Source organism: Mustela nigripes, chromosome 4, assembly GCF_022355385.1.
Source record: "Mustela nigripes isolate SB6536 chromosome 4, MUSNIG.SB6536, whole genome shotgun sequence".
NCBI classification, from domain to species: Eukaryota; Metazoa; Chordata; class Mammalia; order Carnivora; family Mustelidae; genus Mustela; species Mustela nigripes.
The window spans coordinates 166,598,191-166,623,352 of record NC_081560.1 but is presented as its reverse complement, the minus strand read 5'-3'; the positions used below and the strand labels follow the sequence as shown (position 1 = coordinate 166,623,352).

General features: G+C 36.7%; 1 protein-coding gene across 5 annotated transcripts in view; it reads left to right on the top strand.

The window, feature by feature from the left end:
• NT5C2 (5'-nucleotidase, cytosolic II) overlaps positions 1-25,162 on the top strand; it is a 140,084-nt gene that overhangs the window by 105,041 nt on the left and 9,881 nt on the right. For 3 of the 5 annotated variants that reach the window (XM_059398476.1, XM_059398475.1, XM_059398478.1), the window contains 6 exons: positions 17,112-17,229; positions 18,040-18,135; positions 18,465-18,488; positions 23,092-23,183; positions 23,324-23,381; positions 24,430-24,523. In XM_059398476.1, coding sequence (XP_059254459.1) covers positions 17,112-17,229; positions 18,040-18,135; positions 18,465-18,488; positions 23,092-23,183; positions 23,324-23,381; positions 24,430-24,523 — 482 coding nt within the window. Of the gene's footprint in view, positions 1-17,111; positions 17,230-18,039; positions 18,136-18,464; positions 18,489-23,091; positions 23,184-23,323; positions 23,382-23,599; positions 23,690-24,429; positions 24,524-25,162 lie in introns of those variants that run through there. The other 2 variants (XM_059398477.1, XM_059398479.1) reach the window with 2 other exon arrangements.

Below are 25,162 nucleotides of genomic sequence, written 5' to 3'. Positions count from 1 at the left end.
GGGAAAGATCTTCTTTATCATCAGCTATCACTATAATTAAAGCAAGCTATGTATTTTTTGCTTTTATTAGTTTATTTGCTGGATTTCTATGTAAGATTGTCATTTTTATATAAAATTTTAAAAATTTCAAAATAAAGAACTTGCCTGTTGACATAAACTAATTTTTCCTGATTGTCTTGGACCTAAATCAATTTTAATCCTCAAATCTCTTATAAAACTAATGTCAGTTTTTCTCTGTAATACTGTAGATTAACATTTTATTTCTCTAATGGAAGTATGTACATTAATTATTCTTTAACCAGTTTGTCTACCAAGTATAGATTAGTTATATACATGAAAGTCAATGTTTAGATTCTGGGTAATACTGAGCCACTGACCAGCAGTGGACTGTTTTATATAAAAATGCACATGAAAAAACATGCACATGATACATATCAGAGAGTGATCCTTTGCACTTTTATCTTCCTCTGCAGATAAATGTTTTTCTTTTCTCTTCTCCTGAGACTACTTTTTCCTTTATTAGACCTGTTAGGTGTCCTGGTTATCTGTTTTACTAAGTTGCTGTAGTGTAGGTGCTTTCTAAACAATGAATTTTGAGTTTGTGGGTCTCTATTTGAGAGCACTCTTTAGCCTTTTTCTGCTTACATGGGACAGGCAGATGGATCAGACTGATAAGTGCATTTCCCAGGACAAATAAGCCAAAAAATCTTGACAGTCCACCTAAGATTAGGTCTTTGGACTTCTGAAAGAGCAAGACAGTTGTTTTTAACCCAGCTACTTCCTCTCCTTAGATTGAAGGGAATAATCTGTACTATTTGTTAATTTCTTGCCTTTTGTTGTGTTAGAGGACTGTTAAAAATGTTACATTGCTGAATTTATTGTTACAGTGTATAGTAGAATGAAAATGGAAAACAGAATTGTTGTTTTTTCCGTTGTTTAGTGCTAGTTCATTTTTCAAGTGGCAAATAGGTGTAAAGAGACCTGTTGTTTCCATTACTCTTCTTATATATGTTACTTAGTTTTATAATATTATATCCAGAAATTTATTGCTGAGGTTTCAAATGAGAAATTCTTTTCTGATTCAGTGAGTGGCATAAAGTATTTAAATCACCTCCTCATTATTGTAGTTCAATATCTGACAGACTGGTGATCTGCAAAATGTGGTTTCTTTAATAAGCAAATGTTAGTTAACAGCTACTGAAAGTAACTTGAGAGTGACTTAAGAGGAAAACCCTGGAATAATCTATTTCTGTTTTGAAGTTTAAGTCCTATACACTCCGAGTTTAGGCCCAGTCTTATTTTTATCTTTACCTTAAAGGTTCTGAGGTTGTAGAAAAAGCAGAACCCTCTGTGTGTGATTGACTCTGGTTTGGATCCCAGCTCTATCTTGTACTGGCTCTTGGCTACCAGCATCTTACTTTCAGTTTCTTCATTTAATTAAAAAAAAAAAAAAAAAAAGGGTGTTTATGTTGGGGGTGGGAGGGTAGGGTAGGCAATAAACTATTGGTATAAGGTTTAAATGAAATAATGTATATAAAATGATGAATGCAATGAAAGTAGTTCTCTTGCTCTAACTGGTGGTAAAAGTATTGATACACTGAACTAGAGTTGTAAGGGAAAATCTAAGGAATGAGGAAAAAAATATCAACCTTAAACTCATTTACATTCCTATATGCTGTAGAAAAATCTGGAATGCTAGACAATGGACTCTTTCATCACTCTTTTGTTTTTGAATTTTCTTTTTAAGCACTGCAGATGATCATGAACTTAATAGAAAGTTGAACTTTTTTTCTGAATAGATTTTTTTTTTAAAGATTTTATTTATTTATTTGACAGGCAGAGATCACAAGTAGACAGAGAGGCAGGCAGAGAGAGAGGAAGAAGCAGGCTCCCTGCTGAGCAGAGAGCCCGATGTGGGGCTCCATCCCAGGACCCTGGGATCATGACCTGAGCCGAAGGCAGCGGCTTTAACCCACTGAGCCACCCAGGCGCCCCTTTCTGAATAGATTTTTAATGTCAAGTAATTTGGCTTCAGATTATGTTTCCACAGAAATTACTGTTTTTATTGAAGATTTATTTATTAGCAGGATCATGGTGAAGGAATGGATTTCTGAGAAAGGGTCCTTATTTAAATTTAAAATTTTTTCTTTATGACAAAGGTATCACTGATAGGTTTCTAATAACTGCAAGGGGAACAATTTTTGAAACAATAAAGAACTCTTTTACATGAAAAGAAGTAGCTGACCTTTGTGGTTGCATGAAAGACATAAACATGCAGTAAGTTCCATGGAATTAACATCAAAATTTTATACATACGATTGTTAAATTTTCAGAAGTCTTTATCCCAAGGGGGACAGTAGAGTGGGAAGAGGGTTTGTTAATATTACTTAATGCCCTTCACAGATATAGGGTGACTCTTGGTTTTAGGATTATGAAAATGTATTATTTCTAAATTGGTTCATATATTGTTTTGTTTTATTTTGTTTTGTAAGCTCCACACCCAGTGTGTGGCTTGAACCTCATAATCCCGAGATCACATGTTCTACTGACTGAGCCAGCCAGGTGCCCCTATGAATTGGTTCATTTAAACCACCTTGACTGGGGCGCCTGGGTGGCTCAGTGGGTTAAAGCCTCTGCCTTTGGCTCAGGTGATGATCGTCTGCTCCCTCCTCTCTCTCTGCCTGTCTCTCTGCCTACTTGTGATCTCTGTCAAATAAATAAATAAATGAAATCATTAATAAATAAAGATTTACCTTGACTTACTTTTTTTTTTCTTCAAATCAAGAAGTCTGCCTTTTTCTTTCTTTTTGTTGCCCCTCTTAAGCTCAAAGATCTAGAAAGACACATTCTGATTTTTTTTCTGGCTCTAACACGTTTAAGGTTCTGAGCCATTTTGGTAAGTCCAACAATAAATTTCTTATTTCTGTTACCACTTAATACTGGTGGGTGTCATCGTCAGTGTCCAGTCTTTCCCATTTTTCTGAGAAATTGTCGGGAGGAAAAGAACATTTATTAAGCATGTACTTTATGTGCTAGAAAATGTATTTTATGTACAGTGTACCACCTTTTAATCCTCGCAACAGCCCTCTGAGGTGGAGATTACTACCTTTACTTTACAACTAGTTCAGGAAATCAAGAGGTAAAAAAATCTGTACATAGCAGTTGACTTAAGATTCATAGCTGGAGGGGCACCTGGGTGGTTCAGTGGGTTAAGCCTCTGCCTTCGGCTCAGGTCATGATCTCAGGGTCCTGGGATCGAGTCCCACATCGGGCTCTCTGCTTGGCGGGGAGCCTGTTCCTCCTCTCTCCCTGCCTGCTTCTCTGCCTACTTATGATCTCTGTCCATCAAATAAATAAATAAAGTCTTATAAAAAAAAAAAAGATTCATAGCTGGAGTGTAAACCCAGAGAAAGACGTAAACAAAATCATCCTTTGTTGTTTTTTTGTTTCAAAAATACTGAAATTCTCTGTACGCCAGATGCATCTTTGTCTTGAGTTTGAATATGATCCTTATCCTTAGAATATAGAAAGTTTTGCACAGTTTTTCTTTTGTTTAATTTTCAGATGTAATTGTAAGGGAATGAAGCCTCAAGATTCAATACTCTATTCCAGATGTTGTTAAAATTCTAAAATTGTACTTTTTTTTTAAATCTTGGGAGGAATTGAAAATATATGTTAGACTCCCCTTTTGAATTTTTCTGCCCTCCTCTCCTTTCCAGGCCATACCACTAGCCACCAGGGATGAAATCCAATTATCTCAAACCTAAGCGTTTTGCATTAATAAGCCTAAAGTGGCATGAGAAGCTAGAATAAAGTTATTGAAATAGTACCAGGGAAGAAATTAAGAGACACTAGTTCTTGCTAAATTAGAGGATTATCCTCCTCCTAGCAGGATCTCAGGACCTTTGATCTGTCATCTTATCCTGTCATGCATAGTAAATGCATTGGATGATCTTGTATTATTGTTTTTGGAATTGAGTCTACTTGATATTTAAATGAACACTTTTTTGCATGGTGTATTTACTTAAACAAAGTCCAAGGCACTCAGATGGTGTTTCTCAGCCATTGTACATGCTCGCAGAACTTATCGGCATTAATAGCATTTAAAGCAGAAAACACAATCTAAAGTAAGAGGTATTATATATTATATATTATATATTATTGTTATGCTGTCACCAAAGACCTCTTACACCAGATAGGGCACCTTTTCCTCTCCCCCTTCTTAAAAATTATTTTTATTAACATATAATGTATTATTTGCCCCAGGGGTACAGGTCTGTGAATTGTCAGGCTTACACACTTCACAGTACTCACCATTTCTCTTACCCTCCCCAATGTCCATAACCAACCACCCTCTCCATTACCCCCCGCCCCTGCAACCCTCAGTTTGTTTTGTGAGATTAAGAGTCTCTTATGGTTTGTCTTCCTCCTGATCCCATCTTGTTTCATTTTTTCTTTCCCTACCCTCCAGAACCTCTACTCTGCCTCTCAAATTCCTCATGTCAGAGAGATTAATTGGTAATTATCTTTCTCTGATTGACTTATTTTGCTCAACATAATACCCTCCAGTTCCATCCACGTCGTTGCAAATGGCAAGATTTCATTTCTTTTGATGGCTGCATAGTATTCCATTGCATAAATACACCACATCTTCTTTATCCATTCATCTGTTGATACACATCTAGGTTCTTTCCATAGTTTGGCTATTGTGGACATTGCTGCCATAAACATTTGGGTGCACATGTCCCTTAGGATCACTACATTTGTATCTTTAGGGTAATTCCCCAGTAGTGCGATTGCTGGGTCATAGGGTAGGTAGGTCTATTTTCAACTTTTTGAAAACTTTTTGCTGTTTTCCAGAGTGATTGCACCTGCTTGCATTCCACCAACAGTGTAGGAGGGTTCCCCTTTCTCTGCATCTTCTCCAACATCTGTCATTTCCTGACTTGTTAATTTTAGCCATTCTGACTGGTATGAGGTGGTATCTCATTTTGGTTTTGATTTGTATTTCCCTGATGCTGAGTGGAGCACTTTTTCATGTGTCTGTTGGCATCTGGATGTCTTCTTTGCAGAAATGCCTGTTCATGTCCTCTGCCCATTTCTTGATAAAGGATACTAGCCCTTTATCTGATATGTCATTTGCAAATATCTTCTCCCATTCTGTCAGTTGTCTTTTGGTTTTGTTGACTGTTTCCTTTGCTGTGCAAAAGCTTTTGATCTTGATGAGGTCCCAATAGTTCATTTTTGCCCTTGCTTCCTTGCCTTTGGTGATGTTTCTAGGAAGAAGTTGTTGCAGCTGAGGTCAAAGAGGTTGCTGCCTGTGCTCTCTTCAGGGATTTTGATGGATTCTCATGTTGAGGTCTTTCATCCATTTTGAGTCTGTTTTTGTGTGTGGTTTAAGGAAATGGTCCAGTTTCATTTTTCTACATGTGGCTGTCCAATTTTCCCAACACCATATGTTGAAGAGACTGTCTTTTTTCCATTGGACATTCTTTCCTGCTTTGTCGAAGATTAGTTGACCATAGAGTTGAGGGTCTATTTCTGGGCTCTCTATTCTGTTCCACTGGTCTATGGGTCGGTTTTTGTGCCAGTACCATACTGTCTTGATGATGACAGCTTTGTAATAGAGCTTGAAGTCTGGAATTGTGACGTCCCCAACTTTGGCTTTCTTTTTCAACATTCCTTTGGCTATTCAGGGTCTTTTCTGGTTCCATATAAATTCTAGGATTATTTGTTCCATTTCCTTGAAAAAAATGGATGGTATTTTGTTAGGCATTGTTTTAAACATGTAGATTGCTTTAGGTAGCATAGACGTTTTCACAATATTTGTTCTTCCAATCCATGAGCATGGAACATTTTCCCCTTACTTTGTGTCTTCCTCAATTTCTCCCATGAGTACTTTATAGTTTTCTGATTACAGATTCTTGGCCTCTTTGGTTAGGTTTATTCCTAGGTATCTTATGGTTTTGGGTGTAGTTGTAAATGGGATCAACTCCTTAATTTCTCTTTCTTCTGTCTTGCTGTTGGTGTAGAAATGCAACTGATTTCAGTGCGTTGATTTTATATCCTGACACTTTACTGAATTCCTGTACAAGTTCTAGCAGATTTGGAGTGGAGTCTTTTGGGTTTTCCACATAAAGTATCATATTATCTGCAAAGAGTGATAGTTTAACTTCTTTGCCGATTTGGATGCCTTTAATTTCTTTTTGTTGTCTGATTGCTGAGGCTAGGACTTCTAGTACTATGTTGAATAGCAGTGGTGATAGTGGACATCCCTGCAGTGTTCCTGATCTTAGTGGAGAAAAGCTCTCAGTTTCTTCCCATTGAGAATGATTCTCGTGGTGGGTTTTACATAGATGACTTTGATTATATTGAGGTATGAACCCTCTATCCGTACACTTTGAAGAGTTTTGGTCAAGAAATGATGCTGTACTTTGTCAAATGCTTTTTCAGCATCTATTGAGAGTATCATGTGGTTTTTGTCCTTTCTTTTATTAATGTATTGTAACACATTGATTGATTTGCAGATGTTGAACCAACCTTGCAGCCCTGGAATAAATCCCACTTGGTCATGGTGAATAATCCTTTTAATGTACTGTTGGATCCTATTGACTAGTATTTTTGTGAGAATTTTTGCATCTGTGTTCATCAAGGATATTGGTCTGTAATTCTCTTTTTTGATGGGATCTTTGGTTTTGGGATCAAGGTAATGCTGGACTCATAAAATGAGTTTGGAAGTTTTCATTCCATTTCTATTTTTTTGGAACAGTTTCAGGAGAATAGGAATTAATAATTCTTTAAATTTTTGGTAGAATTCCCCTGGGAAGCCATCTGGCCTTGGGCTGTTCTGTTTTGATACAGTCGTCTTTTAGAGAGAGAGAGAGAACTTAGAACTTATTTTGGAATAAATCTACTGATCCTTAGGTCAAAATGCTTGCCTTCTTTATTTGTTTTCTTTAACTGAACTTAGCTTTTTTTTTTTTTTTTTAAGCTATTGTTGATGGCATCCCCATTTAAAATTTTTTCTTTCATGTTTACACTTCTATTTTCTTTGGCCCAACATATCACCTTATATGTTAACTTTGATTTCCTCAGAGTATTAATATATGATGATACTAATCAGTCCTTTCTTACCAAAAGAGCAATGCTTTTGGTAGAACTGGTTTTCTCATCAAGATTCTAAGATTGGGATGCCTGGGTGGCTCCTGCCTTCAGCTCCGGTCATGATCCCGGGGTCCTGGGTTTGAGCCCCACATCTAGCTCCCTGCTCAGTGAGGGGCCTGCTTCTCCTTCTCAACACCCCCATGCTTGTGTTCTCTATCGTTGTCTCTCTCTCTCTCTCAAATAAATAAAATCTTAAAAAAAAAAAGTCTGTAAAATTGACAGACTTAGTGTAGTTAAAAGATTTCTGATCACTCCTTAATTTGGAAGGTTCTTATTATAACTACTGGTGATAAAATACTGTTTTAGTATGGCACTGACCTCTAAGTGGGAAGGATATTTAAGCAGTAATTAAAAGATCACCCAAACTAGTTAATAGTTTTGCTTGTGCATGTATATGATAACTTGTGTATAATAGTACTATTTCAGTATTCTATGAAAGATTGGTTTAAAAATGATCTGATAAAAGTAATTAAATTGGAAGAGAAATGATTAGGAATGTTAAATGAAAAAGAATTCACAATACTGATGCACCTGTCAGTTGGTGGCTCAGTCAGTTAAGTGTGTGCCTTCAGCTCAGATCATAATCCTAGGAGGTCTGAGATCAAGCCCTGCATGGGACTCCTTGCTCAGCAGGGATCCTGCTTCTCCCTCTCCCTCAGCTTGCCACTCCCCCCGCTTGTCGCTCTACCTGCTTGTGCTCTCTTTCTGTCTCTGTCAAATAAATACAGTCTTTTTTAAAAAGTCCAGAATACTGATAATTGTTAAAGCTTGGGTGATAGTTTTAAAGCAACTGATTTAATATTCTCTGTATTTTTATATATGATTAAAAAATATTCTTAAAGTTAAAAACTAGATAGAGGGGGTTCCTGACTGGCTAAGCTGGTGGAGTCTGCAAGTTTTGATCTTAGGGTTGTGAGTTCAAGCCCCATGTTGGAAGTGGAGCCTCCTTTTAAAACAATACAGTTCCATAGAGGAAACTGACAAAACGCCAATGAAGTGATTTATTTTTATTTACTTTTATGTTTTAAAGATTTTATTTATTTGACAGAGAGAGACACAGTGAGAGAGGCAACACAAGCAAGGGGAGTGGAAGAGGGAGAAGCAGGCTTCCCGCTGAGCACAGAGCCTGAAGTGGGGCTCCATCCCAGGACCCTGGGATCATGACCTGAGCTGAAGGCAGATGCTTAAGAACTGAGCCACCCAGGCGCCCCTGAAGTGATTTTTTTTTAAAAAAAGGCATATAAATCTAAAGATTTTTATTCTTTATTTTTATTTTATTTACAATCTTTATTTTTATGTATTCTTAACTGCTTTTTCTTAAACTTAAGGATTTCATACACTAACAGGCTCAGAAAACGAAGAACTGTTTCTACAAACCAAGTATGCTTTTGAAGTGGTCTGTGTTAGGAAAGAATTTTAAAAGAAATAGTACTCCACTGCATTATATTACTTGTGGATAAAAGCTTTTTATATTAGCTGAGATATCCTCAAGTATGTATCCTCAAGTATGTATCTATCATTTTTAGATACATACTTATATATATTATTTATATTAAGATATATATTACTTTTAGGCATCCCTATTATAGATATATGGGTCTACACATAATTTCCAAGCTCTGATTCCATTTATGTCATTTCAGTTTCTCATTTAGGGTTTTCACTGATTTTAAATTCATCTCTCTGATTTGCAATAATGCGTGGTTGGTTCTTCGATCATTAGAAAATTTAAAAGGTTGCTTAATAAAATCCAATTCCATCTCATCCATTACAAGGTGATAGAAATAATCACTTGTCAGTGTTTCTGATCTTTTCATTACCAGTCATAAGAGCATTCAAATGTAAACCAGATTGTTTTTTGGAATAAGTGTCATGTATTAGTTACTTCAGGAAAATTACTGAGATCTTATTTTTTTTAAAAAAGATTGCCTGCTGTTTTCAACAAGGATGAAGTTGTTTTAAGAGTCTTAACGTTGGGGGTGCCTGGGTGTCTCAGTGGGTTAAAGCCTCTGCCTTTGGCTCAGGTCATGATCTCAGGGTCCTGGGATGGGGCCCCACATCAGGCTCTCTGCTCAGCAGGGAGCCTGCTTCCTCCTCTCTCTCTCTGCCTGCCTCTCTGCCTACTTGTGATCTCTGTCAAATAAATAAAATCTTAAAAGAAAAAAAAGTCTTAATATGAACTACAATGGAATTAATAATTTTTTTTAAATTAAAAAATTTAAAGGGTCCCTGGGTGGCTCAGTCGGTTATGCATCCAACTCGATTATGGCTCAGGTCATGATCTCAGAGTCATGAGATCGAGTCTCCTCGAGATTCTCTCTCCCACTGCTCCTCCCCCTGTGCATTCTCTCTCTCTCAAATAATAAATCTTAAAAAACATATTTTTTAATTTAAAAAGAGTCTTAACATAATAGTTATTTTTGATCTATCATCTCTTTTCTGTTTATACGTTCTCCGAATGTTTGCTTTATCCTGGGGTTAATGGTCACTGAGAAAAGGACAAAATGATAATGGAGTCAAGCTGTGTAATGAAGATTGAAGGTTAAACCTTGTGGATAAAAACCTTCTGGGTCAGGGATCTCTTAACAGTGAGTGTTATCTAGGCAGATCATGAGGTGATTCTGATTCTTTCAATCTTTGGGAACATTTGTTTGGTTTGACAGTCATACAAAGGAATCAAATTCAGGTAATTACAGTTCTGTCGTAATTGTTATGGCACTGTGGTAGGGGACCACATTAAGTGACTACATAAAGATTCTTATATTTTCCCAAGTTTGTTTTCTTTGAGATGAATAGAATAACAGGATTATCTAGGATATTCTGTGGTTATTGAAGAATGAATTTACTTCCATCTGGATTTACAATTCAGTAAGTGCCTAAATTCTGTTTACTTCAAGACGCTGAGGAGGCTAGTCAAAACATTTCAATTAGGCGGGAAAACCTATGTGGAAGTATATGACCTAAGTAAGGTCTGTGCTAGACTTCGCCCACTGGTGGTTCATGGACCCATTTCAGACCACAGACTATAGTTGGCTCAAATAGAGTTTGTTGGTTTTTTAAATTGAGTCAGTAGTTAAAAATTGAGAGCTAGAAGTAAAAATTTAGGCTGGTTGTTATCACACAATTGCCAACATTTGCCTCTAGTTCCCATAGGGTAGCTGAGTAGGAGTAGCAAAATAGCTACTTCCCCTTTAGGTAAGACATGTGCCAATGATTAGCCCATTTTGCATGATAATTAAACACTGATGGAGATGTTTGGAACATATTACTGAATCTGAGTCTCAGAGAGTCTGTCAGGTGAACTTTAAAGTACCTTGAGATACTGGCTATAAAAAGGAACTATCTGTTCAAGGTTGAATAAATCATACATAGGTTATTTTTGTTTTTTTTTGTTTTTAAGATTTTATTTATTCATTTGACAGACAGAGAGCACAAGTAGGCAGAGAGGCAGGCAGAGAGAGGAGGAAGCAGGTTCCCTGCCGAGCAGAGAGCCCGATGCGGGACTCAATCCCAGGACCCTGAGATCATGACCTGAGTCGAAGGCAGAGGCTTAACCCACTGAGTCACCCAGGCGCCCAATCATACATACTTTTTAAGAAGACTTCCTCTGCTGGGTTAATTGGCCCTTCTTTTGGGTCCCTCTGTATCTCCCTAGTCACATTATGGAGTTGGTCTTATAAAATTTATTATAATTACCTAATTGTATATTCCTGTAGTAACCTTTTAGCTCTGTCAAGCCACTGACCATGGGTTGTTTTTTGTTCTTAGCATCTAGTACCTGGTACACGGGAGGCATCCAAATGTTTGTTGCATTACTGTAACTTCAGTACAGGTGTTTTTGTTTTGTTTTAGTAAAAGCATTTGAGTGTGATCTGTTCTTTTGGTGAAAGAAATTACATAATAGCTCTTTCAATTTTAAAATTACAAGCACCTCCCTTGGTTAAAGAGGATTTTTAAAGTTACTGTCTCAATTTTTCAGTTTTTCTACTTTAAATTGAAAACCATACTTTCTGAATGAAAACTACATTTATTGTGGTAAGCACTGCGTAATGTATCTGTTGTGCACCTGACACTAATATAACATTGTATGTTTTTTGTTTTATTTTAAAATAGTAATTTTTGAACAAATCCCTTGCTTACCATTTAATTTTACTTTTGCAGTGAATTGAAGTTGGCAGTCTTCCAAATTCCAGTTATTTATTTACATTCTTTAACCATTTGGGAGTTGATTTTACTTTATATTACTCAAAGTGTTACATGGCATCTAGTTTTTGTATTTTAAGTAAATTAAAATTAAGATCATTTTTAGAAAATTTCAGAATCTTTTTAGGATCATTAGTGATCTCTTGGATTAGAGATAGAAGTTTTTACTATGTCTGTATTATTATGTTAGGGTTTTCAAATAGTTTTGAAAAGTGAGAAAAGGCCTCTGTTGTTTATATGAGAATTGAAAAGGTTTTATTTTAAAATCTTAATGAAAATATGAATCAATTTGCCTTTTCTAGTTACAGTCTCAGAAAACCAACATTGCATAACCTTAAATAGAGAATGTTGATGTTAATCACATGCACAGCATAAAAGCAAGTAACTATTCTTGGGTGGTTGGTTTGGATATTTGTTTTTCATAGTGATTTGTGGTGGTGGTTTTTCCTAGTTGTAATGTTTTAGGACTTTTAGACATTATATTTGGTCATTCTTGCTCTTTTATTTCTTTTATTATTTTATACCACCTTCCTTTCACAAAAAAGTTGGAAGAGTCAAACCATGTGTTTTTAAAAACCTAAATGTCTCTAGGGAAAATGATTCCCTATAAAGTTAAACATAACGCATATCTTAAAAGTGTTAATATCTTCTATGTATCTTCAAGTTTTTTGTTTTACTAGACTAGATAGTTTCTCTAAGTTTATGAAAGTAGAAGAGTAAGACCCTTCTTACTGAGCGCAAATACCACTGATAGAATCAAAATAAGTTTTCCTTCTATTCCACATTTAGACATCTGGTTAGATTTTTAGCAGTGAAGTTGGTTCTTGTCTGTATCAAGATGACAAATTTAGGTGTTGGAAGGGTAGAAAAGTAGGTAGTTAGGTACAAGTAGACTTACTTTAAGTGGGTGCTTAACAGCAAGATTTAGACTGTTCTGGTTTATTCTCGTATCCGTTATTTAGCCTGTTCCCTTACTGTAGATCAATTTTAAATATTGTTTACCAGCTGCATTTAGTTTCTGTCATATAAACCTGAAATGTGCTAGAGAAAATACACTAAAAAAAGATGAATTTATTTTTCTGTTTATCTAACTTAAGAATTCAGGATTAGACTTGGCTTCTATTCCAGGCTGAGTGTCAGAAAATTTAAATAATGCACAATACTTAGGCTAATCTTCAATACCCTTGTTTTGTTATGGCCGTTTAGACTAATTTTAGTGATGGTCAGAGGCTTCTAAATAGGAGGGCAGTAACTCCTGTAAATACCAGTATCCAAATGGTGTCTCTCTGTTCCAGCCCATCGCAACAGTTTTAAAACCAGTTTTTGTTTTTGTTTTTGTTTTGTTTTGTTGCTTTGTTTTGTTTTTTTTAACAGGAGAGCCAGTGTAACTCCTTCAAGACTGGAGTGACACTCTACATCTGCATCTGCCTCATGTGAGTTCTCATTTTGGCAGCAGCACTCTGCTAGGCTGGAACCTCTGTAGAGGTTTGCCCTTCATTTTTCTAAAATCTATAAACTACTATACACAGTGTGTCTTGGTGGCAAAGGTAACAAGTGCATGAGAATTTTAAACTTCCCTGCAGAATGATTTTGGCTCATTTCAGAGACGGTCTCCTCTAACTTAGGTTCTATCTTGTGTGAACAACATTTCTCAAAACAGAGCCTGTAACGTCATCCCCACAACACATAGTTGATATTTTTTTGGAGAACTGTTTTTTCCTTACAGATTATGGAGGAAAGAATATCTTTAAATGCTCTCAGTAGCTTCAGCTTTCAAAGCTTTGGTTGTCTCTTTATAGTCTAGTTATGTAACCTGAGAACACCGTGTGCTGCTCTGATGGCTGAAGCACTCCTCTTTTTTGGACTCTGGCCCTTGAAATTAACTTCTTCCTTTGTCTTTGAACATTGGGTAAATTAGGTTAGGCCTGAGGACTTTCTTGAAGAAGAAATAAGCAGTGAATGTGTGAGGTTATGTTTACTCTGAATCTTTTGGTTGCGTTTTGGGAAGTCAGTTGTAAGAATTGAGCTTGAAGTTACGCATCATTTACTCACCAGTTTTGCAAGAGAAATTGAATTAGAGCCTTTGCAGCTGTGGAGAGATGTAGAGCTCTACAGTTAGAGGTGATGCATATGGTTCCCCAGAGATCAAGGCTGACTTTGAAGGGCTTGGTAATTTAAAAAACGGAATTTTACTTTTATTTATTTATTTCTCAAGGGATGGCGATACTTTTTAGGCTTTGGGACTAGTCAGTTTTGCTACCAGATCAGAACGAAGTGTGATTATTCAGTTCATTCCCAAGGACATTTAGAACAAAACATCTAAACTTGTGATCTGTGCAGCTACAGTTGCACTTCTCCAGCCTGGTTGTACTGTACTAGTGGATGATGTAATGACTTGGGAATTCGTGTTACTCAAATGATTATCCGGGAAGCTATGAGAAAATGTCAATAGCTTGTAGGTCTTACTGATTAATAGAGTGCTTAGTGAAATAGATAGTGTTGTCAAAGTGGAATTTGAACTCTCTTTGCTAAATCCATTCCCACCTGTGACTAGAGCAGTTTATTTTGGACGAGGTCAAAGAAATTGGAGGGAGGGTAGTGTATTTCAACACCTAGGCATAAGTTTTGATGGCTGATGTAATCTAGAAATCGATTTTTAACAGTGGGAGTCTATCCCTCCGCAGAGTTTTGGGTGAGACTCAGGGAGACCTAAATTCTGGTTTAAGTTTACATTTGTACTTGCTATGTAACTTCAGGTCAGTAAATGGGGAAAATACATTGTATTTCTGGAAAGTACCCTAAATTAATTAGGTAAAAGGAAGTTTAAAGTATTTATTTCTGTAGGTGGAATGACTAGAAAGTCACCTCAGTTGAATGCTTGGGAAGTTCTGTCCTGGAATAAAGATAAATATGGCAAGTGTGTAGTGCTTCATTTTCCGCTGTTTTAGGGTTGTGCTGGCAAAATGGGATTTGAGATACCTACCCCTCTCCTTTTTTTTTTTTTTTTTTTTCACTAAAAATTCTGAAAAATTAGATTTGGGTTTCAATCCAGAGTGTCTCCTAAACACAGGTTTTTAATCACTATTACTCCATCATTATAATGACCTGATCTCTAACCAGGGAAAATGGCTCATTTTGGGGTGAGCTTGGGTGGGGGAGGGCGATTAAGGTTTGTTTGTTTTTGACTCCCATTTTTAAGGTATAAACAGCAAATTATTATGTTTTATTCTGAAAAAATTAATAATTGAAAACATTTTATATGGGCTAAATCCTATAATAATGAATGTCAGTGGATTAGCCAGATTGCTTAACAGTACTAGGATTTTGTTTCATTAAATATTGTTTGAAGTAAGTGGAGCTTTGTTAGTTAGGATTGAGAAAATTTTTGTTTAATGGGAATTTGTTAAAAGAGATTTACTTCTCAATTGGAGAGGAAGCACAGTGTTGGGTGAGAGAGATTATTTTATATTCTTAGGATAACTCAGATTGACATCAGTCAGTACTACTTTCCTGGTTTTATTATAATACACCAGCTCTTACTCTTTTAGTATGTGTGAATATACAAGCACTTCCTTTACCACAGCGTATATCATTTAGATTTAAGAATTCCACACTCATGGATTCCAAAAGGCTTTTTGGTTTCCATGTTTTTTTGTGGGCGAGGGTAATAGTGGGGATGGAATTGAACAGAGAAAATAAATAGTCAGTATCGAGAATATTAGTATTAGCATTAGCATTAATTTTTACCCCTGAGATGATAAAATGACAGCTGTTTTTGACATTGTTCTGAGGAGGTAAGACTCAGGGGCCCTCCTTCTCCTTTAAAAGGGCCTTAAAAACTTTTGGCTTTTTAAATATGACACATGTTTATTAAAAGATTTTGAAAGCCCATCCTGCTTTTTATTTTTTTTAACAATTCAACTTTAATAATAACAGCTATATACAGATATATACAGTAATATGTTACAAGTTATAGAAGTACAGAAGGTAAACGAAAGTGTACTTCCTTCCCTATCTCTTAGCTACTCAGTTCCCTTCTGTGGAGATGACCAGAATTACTGGTTTCTTTTATGTATTTCTATTTATGTATTCCGGAAGTATTCTAAAAGATTGCTTTTGGCAAGGAAAAGTTGAGTTAAGTACTCATTAAGATATTAGCACTAATTTGGGTCAACAGACTGATTGCAGTGAAAAATCAGTTTGAGCCATAGGGTGTTTATTAATTGTGGATGGAAGAACAATAATAATATAACAACAACAAGTGCATTATTGTGAGATAAAAATGAATGGATTTTTTTTTTTTGCCTCATTTGGCATTTAGCGAGGTTGAAGGTCTTTTTATTTTTCTTTTTAATACAGCTTACTCACTCCTAGAGACTGATGGAAAGATACCTAAATATTGCATTTGGAGGAGACCTATTTAAAGGAGCACCATTTCCTTTACACTGAACTGCAATGATGATTCTAAAAAGTTTTCTCATTGTAGGAGCTTTTAGAGATTATAATAATAGAGAGAAACCCCCATATTCAAAAATCCATTTTATTTCACCTGTAACAAACTCAGTAGGCTTCTTTGGCAGTTAACTGTATATATATAGATTGATAGATAGATACACACACACACACACACACATACACACACACACATGCATATACCCATCCTCCCATAATCACATCTCATAAAATGAGTCCTAATTCTTTTTTAATGTGTATTTCCAGTTTTATTGAGAAATAATTGATATGTATCACTGTATAAGTCATACAAAGGAAATAAGGCATACAGCATGATGGTTTGATTTACATATATTGGGAAATAATTACCGTGATAGCTTTAGCTAACATCCATCTTATGATATAGATAAAATGAAAAGAAAGAATAGAGGGAATTTTTTTTTTTCTCCTTGTGATGAGAACTCTTAGGATTTACTCTCTTAACCACATTCCTGTATATCATACAGTGAGTGGTGTTAGCTGAAGTCCTCTTGTTGTCCACTATATCCCTAGTACTTACTTATTATAACTGGAACTTTGTACCTTTTGATCACCTTCCTCCAGTTCTCCCTGCCTCTATGCCCAGTCATAATTCTTTAATATCTAATTCCCAGTCCACATCCAGATTTTCCTAATTGTCCCAGACGTGTTGTTTTATGGTTGGTATTGCAACAATAATTTAAAATTCAATTTTGATGGCTTTATATTTTTGTTAGCGTTGATAAGAAAAGAAGTTAATCCTGATAAGTAGAATTATATGCTAATTAGAGAAGGAGTTTAAAGCAACTACCAAGCCAAATAGGGATTGCAAAAATAGACTGGGTTTTTTTTTTTTAAGCTTTTTTGAAGAATTCCTACACCAATTGTACACATCAGTGAAACCTTTAAAGTATATAGACCTCTCTACATGGTTAATATCACAGCTGTGCATATTAGTTCCTTTTTCTTCCTTTAGATTGTGGGCATGAAAGAACAGATAAAGGGAAAAACATTAAGTTTCCTAAGAAATGAAAGAATTATTCTGAAATGTCTGGTAATTCATCTTGTTGCTCTTACTCCTACAAAAATAATGATCTGTTTTCACAGACCAGCAGTTGAGTTCTGTGGCTTTTTGGGGCAGTACAAAACATGGAGTTTGAGGAAGAAAATGGCTTATTTAGGAAGAGGGAGGAGCTGGGAAAGAGTAGAAATTCACTCGTTTGCCCTTTGTTTTCATTGACTATTATTATAATGAGAACCTCTTCTTTGTACAGTGTACAAGTCCCCGGAGTATGAGTCCCTTGGCTTTGAGCTTACTGTGGAGAGATTAGTTTCTATTGGCTACCCTCAGGAACTGCTCAGCTTTGCTTATGATTCTACATTCCCTACCAGGTAATTTTTAAAAGTTTTTTTGGATTAAAATCCTTCCTTCTATCCCCCAGATTAATAATTCCAAATGCATCTCTGACCATGCCTACCTTCAAAGAAAAGAACCAAAAAAGATTCTTTGGTTTGTTTCTAGTTGTGGTTTTTTTTTTGGTTGATGTTGATTCTAAAATTACCATGGACTTTTCTTGTGCATTGTATCTTTTGTGTTCTTGAATTCAGCTTAGTTTATTGTTACTGAAGATCTATTTATGGGAAAGGGGAAAGATGATTAAAACTTATGGGCAGTCATCACAGATACTCCTACCTTTTGCTCTTGGAGAGCAGTTACATGCTTTACTATAATACACTTCACTTGGTCATCAGGAGCCTTCTTGGCAGTTTGTGTTTTTGGATTTGATAGGGAAGATTTACGATTAAGAAAGATGGGTTTGAGATCCTATCATGTATGTCCCACATATAGCATCTATGAGAGGGAAATATAAGCCAGCTCATTTGTCCAAGCCAATTAAAAGACTCTTTTAGAATGGAACCACTGTATTAAGAGGAGCAGTTCAACCTTGTTTAAGCTCTTATTCCTTACAAAAAACACTTGTGATTATTTGGACAGAGTAAATATTTTTTAGTTGCTCTTGGTTTAGTTTATAAGAATTTATTTATTCACTCCAGCCAATGGGAATATATTGTTTTGGGGACATGGTTGTCATAAAGCTTGAATAAGATGACATTGGTTTATAATGATTGAGTAATAACACTACATAAGATTGTTGCCTCTGTTATTTTTGGATTACTGATGACATCTTCATTTTCACATAGGGGACTTGTTTTTGACACACTATATGGAAATCTTTTGAAAGTTGATGCCTATGGAAACCTTTTGGTCTGTGCACATGGATTTAACTTCATAAGAGGGTGAGTATAGAGGACCTTTAGCCTCTTTCTAGTGTTTTTATAGTGAAACAATATGAAAATCACCTTGTCTCCCTATATGTAATATACTTTCCTGTTCCCTCATCATTAAAGAACAATTCTTTGCATAAGGATACTTAACATTTATTTGTCAGGCAGTTAGGACCCAAACTGACTTATAAATATAGTTAGCATTGCATTTTGTGTAAATTAAGTGGTTTCTAAATATACAGCATCCAACAAAGCTAATCTTGAAACTTGCCCAAAAAGAACTGTAGTGGCTTTGACTTATTTGAAATTCTAAGATTTTTATTTTCTCCTTTTTAATACAGTTCTCAGGTAGCTGCTCAGAAGAGGTATGTATATAAAAGTGCTTTGAAAAATTTAAAACTGCAACAGCGTAAATGACTAAGATTTTTAATAGCTAATATATTATTTTTTAATCTAATGAGTAGCTTCAGATATTTGGTCACATGATTAAAATTTTTGAAAGCATGGGTTAAAAATGAATAAGGGTGATAATATTTAAACAAGTAAGAATAAGCTTTATTTTAATAACCAGTATATTTCCACTATTCGCACTAATTTGGACTTCCCACCCTAGTAAACAGCAGATAAAATTTGGTGTCTACTGTTCTGGTGAAGCATCCCAAAGTTTTCTTTAAAAATCACAATATTACAGTTTGTCACTCTCTGTCACTGTGGCTTGACAATTGCACATTTTCTCCACTATTATCCTTACCTAATTTACTACTGACACTATAATAGGGACAGAGCAACTTTTTTTTTTTTTTTTAAGATTTTATTTATTCATTTGACAGACAGAGATCACAAGTAGGCGGAGAAGCAGGCAGAGAGAGGAGGAAGCAGGCTCCCTGCTGAGCAGAGAGCCTGATATGGGGTTCGATCCCAGGACCCTGGGATCATGACCTGAGCTGAGCGCAGAGGCCTTAACCCACTGAGCCACCCAGGCGCCCCTGGACAGAGCAACTCGTAAAACTGTAATAGATTATGTGTCAGTCTCTCATAACTCTTCTATATGTTATTCTCAAAGTAGTAAAAACCACAGGGTCTGCATTGAAATTTTTAAAGAGACAATATCTTTTTTTTTTTTTAAGATTTTATTTATTTGGGGCGCCTGGGTGGCTCAGTGGGTTAAAGCCTCTGCCTTCAGCTCGGGTCATGATCCCAGGGTCCTGGGATCGAGCCCCACATCAGGCTCTCTGCTCGGCAGGGAGCCTGCTTCTCCGTCTCTCTCTCTGCCTGCCTCTCTCCCTACTTGTGATCTCTGTCTGTCAAATAAATAAATAAAATCTTAAAAAAAAAAAAAGATTTTATTTATTTATTTGAGAGAGGGAGAGAGAGCATGAGAAGAGAGAAGCAGACTCCCCGAGGAGCTAGGAGCCCGATGTGGGACTCGATCCCAGAACTCCAGGATCATGACCTGAGTGAAGGCAGTGGCTTAACCAACTGAGCCACTCAGGCATCCTGAGACAATATCTTTTTGGTAAATACTTTTAGTGACTGTATCAGAGTATCCTTTAAATCTGAGGTCATAGCAATGCCCTATTTGGAAGTGAAGCATCTGATACAGGACTTTCCAGCTTGAAGATTTCCAAGTATACATAATAATAAGAACAGTGTGAAGTAAACCCCCCACCTTGGCACATTAGCAGGCTAGTGATTATATCTGCCTTTTTTTTTTTTTTAAGATTTTATTTATTTGTTTGACAGAGAGATGACAATTAGGCAGAAAGGCAGAGAGAGTGGGGGAAGCAGGCTCCCTGCTGAGCAGAGCCCAATGTGGGGCTCAATCCCAGGACTCTGAGACCATGACCTGAGCTGAAGGCAGAGCCTTAACCCACTGAGCCACCCAGGCACCCCTCTGCCTTTTTTTCACGATTCCTTTCATAAGGGGTTTGTTCAAGATGCACGAATATTAGGAGACAGGATTTAGAAAGTGAAGCTATTGCAAATAATGCTAGCAAGCTAAGCTATTTTATATGTGGATATTGTACCATAATTCAAAATCCCAATGAAGATAAACCAAGGTTGTATTTATTAATGTCTGAAAGGGGTTTTTGTGTTGCAAAGAGGGGTAGTTTGAGAAGAAAAGGAAGTTCTATCAATTTGTATTGCAGTTAGATTTACTAACTCAGGATCCACAGACCTTCTTTCTTTCCTCAAATAAACCGATAAAGTTTCCAAATAGTTCCTTTGGAAGTACATTTAGTAGTGTTTCAAAAATAAGTCATTTGTGGGTAATGCAGAATCATTCAAACAACACGCACTGTACTGTCTTCAGAGTCAAAAGGAAAAGCCTGTGGAAAAGGAGAGGTTGAGGATGGACGGAGAAGGAAAGGGAGCCATGAAGTGTACTGGTAGACAAGGCTGGAAGGAAGCTTAGGGCTGCATGAGGCATAACTTACCTGCCTTGCCAATGAGTTGGGGCCTCTTTTTTGGACAAGACAAAGGCCTTTCAAGTTTTAGAGTAGGTTAATACTGAGATCAAATCTTTATTCTGCAAATCATAGAAAGTTAGCAGTACTCTGTATTGTCACTATGTTCCTTCCATCTTCCAAGTCTAGCATTCCCTCCTTCTTCATTTTAAATATGTGCTAGCCTGATTTGACACTTAATTTAAACAAAATGCAATTGCTAGCTATATTTATAAGTCAGTTTGTGTTCTAATTGCCTAATAAATAACTGTTAACTATCCTTATGTAAAGGAATTACTCTAACAGTGGAGGGAATAGTAAAGGACATCCAAGGAGACAGTGTCATCTGACTAAACCTGACTGAGGAGAGCAGAGCATTACTATTCCCTTCCACCTTAAATTTCATTATAGAAAATATTAGAAGGCTAGAAAATGAGATATTCTACTAACTTATTCCTTATTGGGAACTCCTATTTCAGAAGGGTGACTAAGCCAGGGAGCTAATATGATTTTATATTTGTAACTAGAGTTTATGCCACTGGTAATTAACAGACCCAAGTAGGAATTTACCCAGATTGATAGGAACTTTAAAGTTGATGACCTTTATTTAGATTAGTTATATATTCATTGTGAGAAATGTGCATTTAAAAAATATTTTATTTTTAATCACACTCTACACCCAACATGAGACTTGAACTCAAAACCCCAAGATCCAGAGTTGTACACACACTGAACCAGCCAGGCGCCCTGAGAATTGTGCCTTTTTAAATTTTAGTTTTTCTGTTTTTAGGTTTCTTTGTACTGTTTTTGTTTATTAATTCTATCCCCTTCCTCTTCTTAGAGTATTTCATTTTACTCTCCAAGGTTTTTGGGCATCTCTAACAACTTTTTTCTGTTTTGCTCCTTAATGTTCTCCATGGGTCTATTCTGTCTCCCCCCCACCACCACCACCACTGCACTGCAAGTGGCCTCATCTACTGTAACAGTCTTCATGACTTCATCTGTTAGTCTTCATGACTTCATCTGTTACCTGTGTGTAGGTGACCCCAGTTCTCTCTGAAGTCTGAATCTCTGTTTTAAGTTCTTGACCTTTACTACGCATTGCCTACAAAAATATGTTTACTTTGAACTTAATGTATCCAAAGTAGAATTCCTCTTGCAGCTACTTCTTACCCAGTTTTCACATTTCTCTTAAGGGTACCACCGCCCTCTCACCCTCTCAGAGGCACCTTCCTATGAGCATCATCATCTTTGACTCTGTGTCGCTCATCTGCCACAGCCAGTTGCCTGGTCTCGTTGATTTACCTTGGCAGTCTCTCTTGATTAATGCTTCCCTTTAAACTTTAATGTGCTACCACTTTAGGACAGAACCCACCGCTCTCATCTGGACAATTGCAATAACCACTTAACTGATTTCTTTGTGTCAGTTAGCTTTTGGTGCATAGTAAATTATTTCAAAACTTAGTGTCTTAAAACAGTACCCATTTTATTTAGCTCAAAATTCTGAGAGTCATCTGGGCAGTTCTAGGGCTGCTCTGCTGCTCTGACACAGCCTCACTCACATGTGTGGCATTTGGCAGCCTGTGGCTGGCAGGCCTCATTTCTGTGTGTAGTGTTTTAGCTTCTAGCAGGTTATACCTCTCATTCACTCAGTAGTCTCAGAGGTGCAAGGGCAGCAAGAGAAGGCAAACCCGAATATGCAGGTGTTTTCCAAGCCTCTGCTTGGATCCCTGTTGCTACTACTCAAGCCTGTATTTGAGGATGGAGAAATAGACCGAGCCTCTTAATGAGAGGAACTGCATTGGGAGACATTACAATGCATAGGAAGAGTTTGTAGCCACTTTTGCAGTGTAATCACATTTCTTTCTACTTTTTATCCTAAAATCATTACTAGTTGAATATTTTTATAATTCGGCTCTGATAGTTTTATCCCTCTGCTTAAAAACTGTCTGTGGCAAAAACCAAACATAGACCAAAAAAACCCAACAAAACCCCATAGCCTATCAGTGGCACTCTGTTGCCCCTGAATGAAAAATAACAATAGCATGATCTGCTTCAGTTCATCTTTCTAGTTTTATTTTCCTCTGCTCCCCTCTTTCTTCTCCAGCTGGACTAGTTTTTGAATTGGTCTACCGAGCCTTTAAGGACCAGCTCCTGTTGCCACCTTTTTTATGAATCCTTCCTAGACTTTCCTCTCCTTATTCCCACATTTACTTTTTTCCTACCCCATTAGTTGAAATGGTTACCTCTTCCTCCGTTTTCTCATAGCTCTCTGCACCTTTCTTGTGGGAGTTGTGATTTTTTTTACCTGGTGATAACTGTGTATGTGAATCGCCTCCCTTACCAGACTGAGAACTTAAAGAGCTGGAACCTGAGCTACTCATATATAATATTTAGAACCCTTCCTTGAATATAGCCACCGACATATTTGAATGAAGTTTTGAATGTTGCTTATTTCTCATAGCTATTAACAATGTTCATTTCTTGAATGTCAGTTAATTTAAAGTTTTTTTTCTTTCAGACCAGAAACTAGAGAGCAGTATCCAAACAAATTTATCCAACGAGATGACACTGAAAGATTTTACATTCTGAACACACTTTTCAATCTACCAGGTAGACTCATTCCCTGTGCCTCTGTATTACGGATGCTTTCCCTTCTTTTCATGATCATTTGTCCTTGTCCAAGGGAAACAATGAGATCACTTCAAATTATCTCACTTATAGCTTATGAATATCTATTCTTCATTTTTCAGAGACCTACCTGTTGGCCTGCCTTGTAGATTTTTTTACTAATTGTCCTAGATATACCAGGTATGTATATGGTATAACTTTATTTTTCCGATTGATTTTTTTGAAATTAATGTACAGGGTTTTAGAGAACTGGCCATTGTAGGTCTTTTCTGCTTTTCTGAAGTGAATTTAGTGCTAGTGAGAGATGCCACATTGCCAGCCTGAGAGATGGGACAGCGGCAGCAGCTCCATGCAGGCTCTCAGCTCCCACACGGCCCCTCTCCTTGCCAGTGTGCTGCAGCCATGTTTGGAAGGGACCACTTCTGATTGGCTTCTCCTGGGAATGAAGACGGCCAGCAGAGGTGCTAATTGTGACAACTGAGTGGGAGGTTTGTGTGATGATTATCTGTCCAAGCAGAATTACACTGAAACCCCCAACTCATTTCACAGCAGCAGCCCAGGAGCCATTCAGGGGTGGTAATTTAGTTTTATTTCTAGGCCCAGTGAGATTTGATTGAGGAGTGAATATGGTGTATCCTCCCTGAAGTAAAATTTTAAGTCTGGAACAAGGTATCCTCTCCTATTTTAGGGAAATTGTATAACTACTGCTAAAAGTTCAGCCATGTGTGTCAGAGTTTGCTAACTTCTTATCCTGTCCAGGCCTTGTCTGCTTCAAGGCACTAAATCTGGTGGAGCACTAAGTCATAAAGTTAAATAGAAAATATGCCATACCTTTACCTAGGAACAACATCAGAAAAGTCAGGATGAAGAGAACCTAAATTACCGATTTTAAGTTTTAAACGTTTCTTTGATGGGAACCTGTTTCTTGAAAGTGATGAATGAAAGAACATGATATTTTTGGAACTGACCTTTTAGCTTCCACTTCAGTATATTATTCTATCACATTATATTTGTTCACAATTATTGTATTCCATTGAATACAATATACTATATGGTCAATATACTATATGGTCAAAATGGATTTTCTTTAGGGAGTAATTATTTTCCTAATTAGCCGCAGCCTTTATCCATGTGATAATGGAACCTTGGGTCCCCGGGGCAGTGTTTGGTGTTCATCTTATTTACTCTCTTTTGGAATCCCTGTCATGTTCTTTTCATCTTTGTATAGCTGTGAAACAGGATTTAAAGATGGGGACCTCTTCATGTCTTACCGAAGTATGTTCCAGGATGTAAGAGATGCTGTTGACTGGGTTCATTACAAGGTACCTAGGAGCTACTGTTTCACCTGTTCACTCAATGGTGTGGGTTTTATGGTCTAATGTTACATTTTCAAGTGCAAATACAGCAGAATTATTCCTCCATTAAAAAGAAAAAATTGGATTTGCCCCCTAGTGACTGCTCTCTAGAATATTTTTGTTCTTGTCTTCTAGTTTTTTTTTTTTTTAAATGATTATTTATTTATTTATTTATTTGATAGAGAGAGAGATCACAAGTAGGCAGAGAGAGAGAGGAGGAAGCAGACTCCCTGCCAAGCAGAGAGCCTGATGCGGGACTCGATCCCAGGACCCTGGGATCATGACCTGAGCCGAAGGCAGATGCTTTAACCCACTGAGCCACCTAGGCACCCCAGCTTAGAAGAGATTTTAGTGTTAAGATTATACTTAACCCTACTCTTTGAGGATGATTAAGGACTTTTTTTCCAGATACCTCCTGCTTGACTAGTAATACTAATATTACATTTACTATAAATTGTACTGAATAAAATATGAAATTCCTTTAGATTTCTAGTTCAAAATAAAAAGAGTTTTAGATTTTAAACACATTTTGGAGGCAGAGTCCAGCAAATCACATCTGCTGCTTTATCATGGCCCTGTCTAGTTTATCTACTTTTGCCTTTTGGT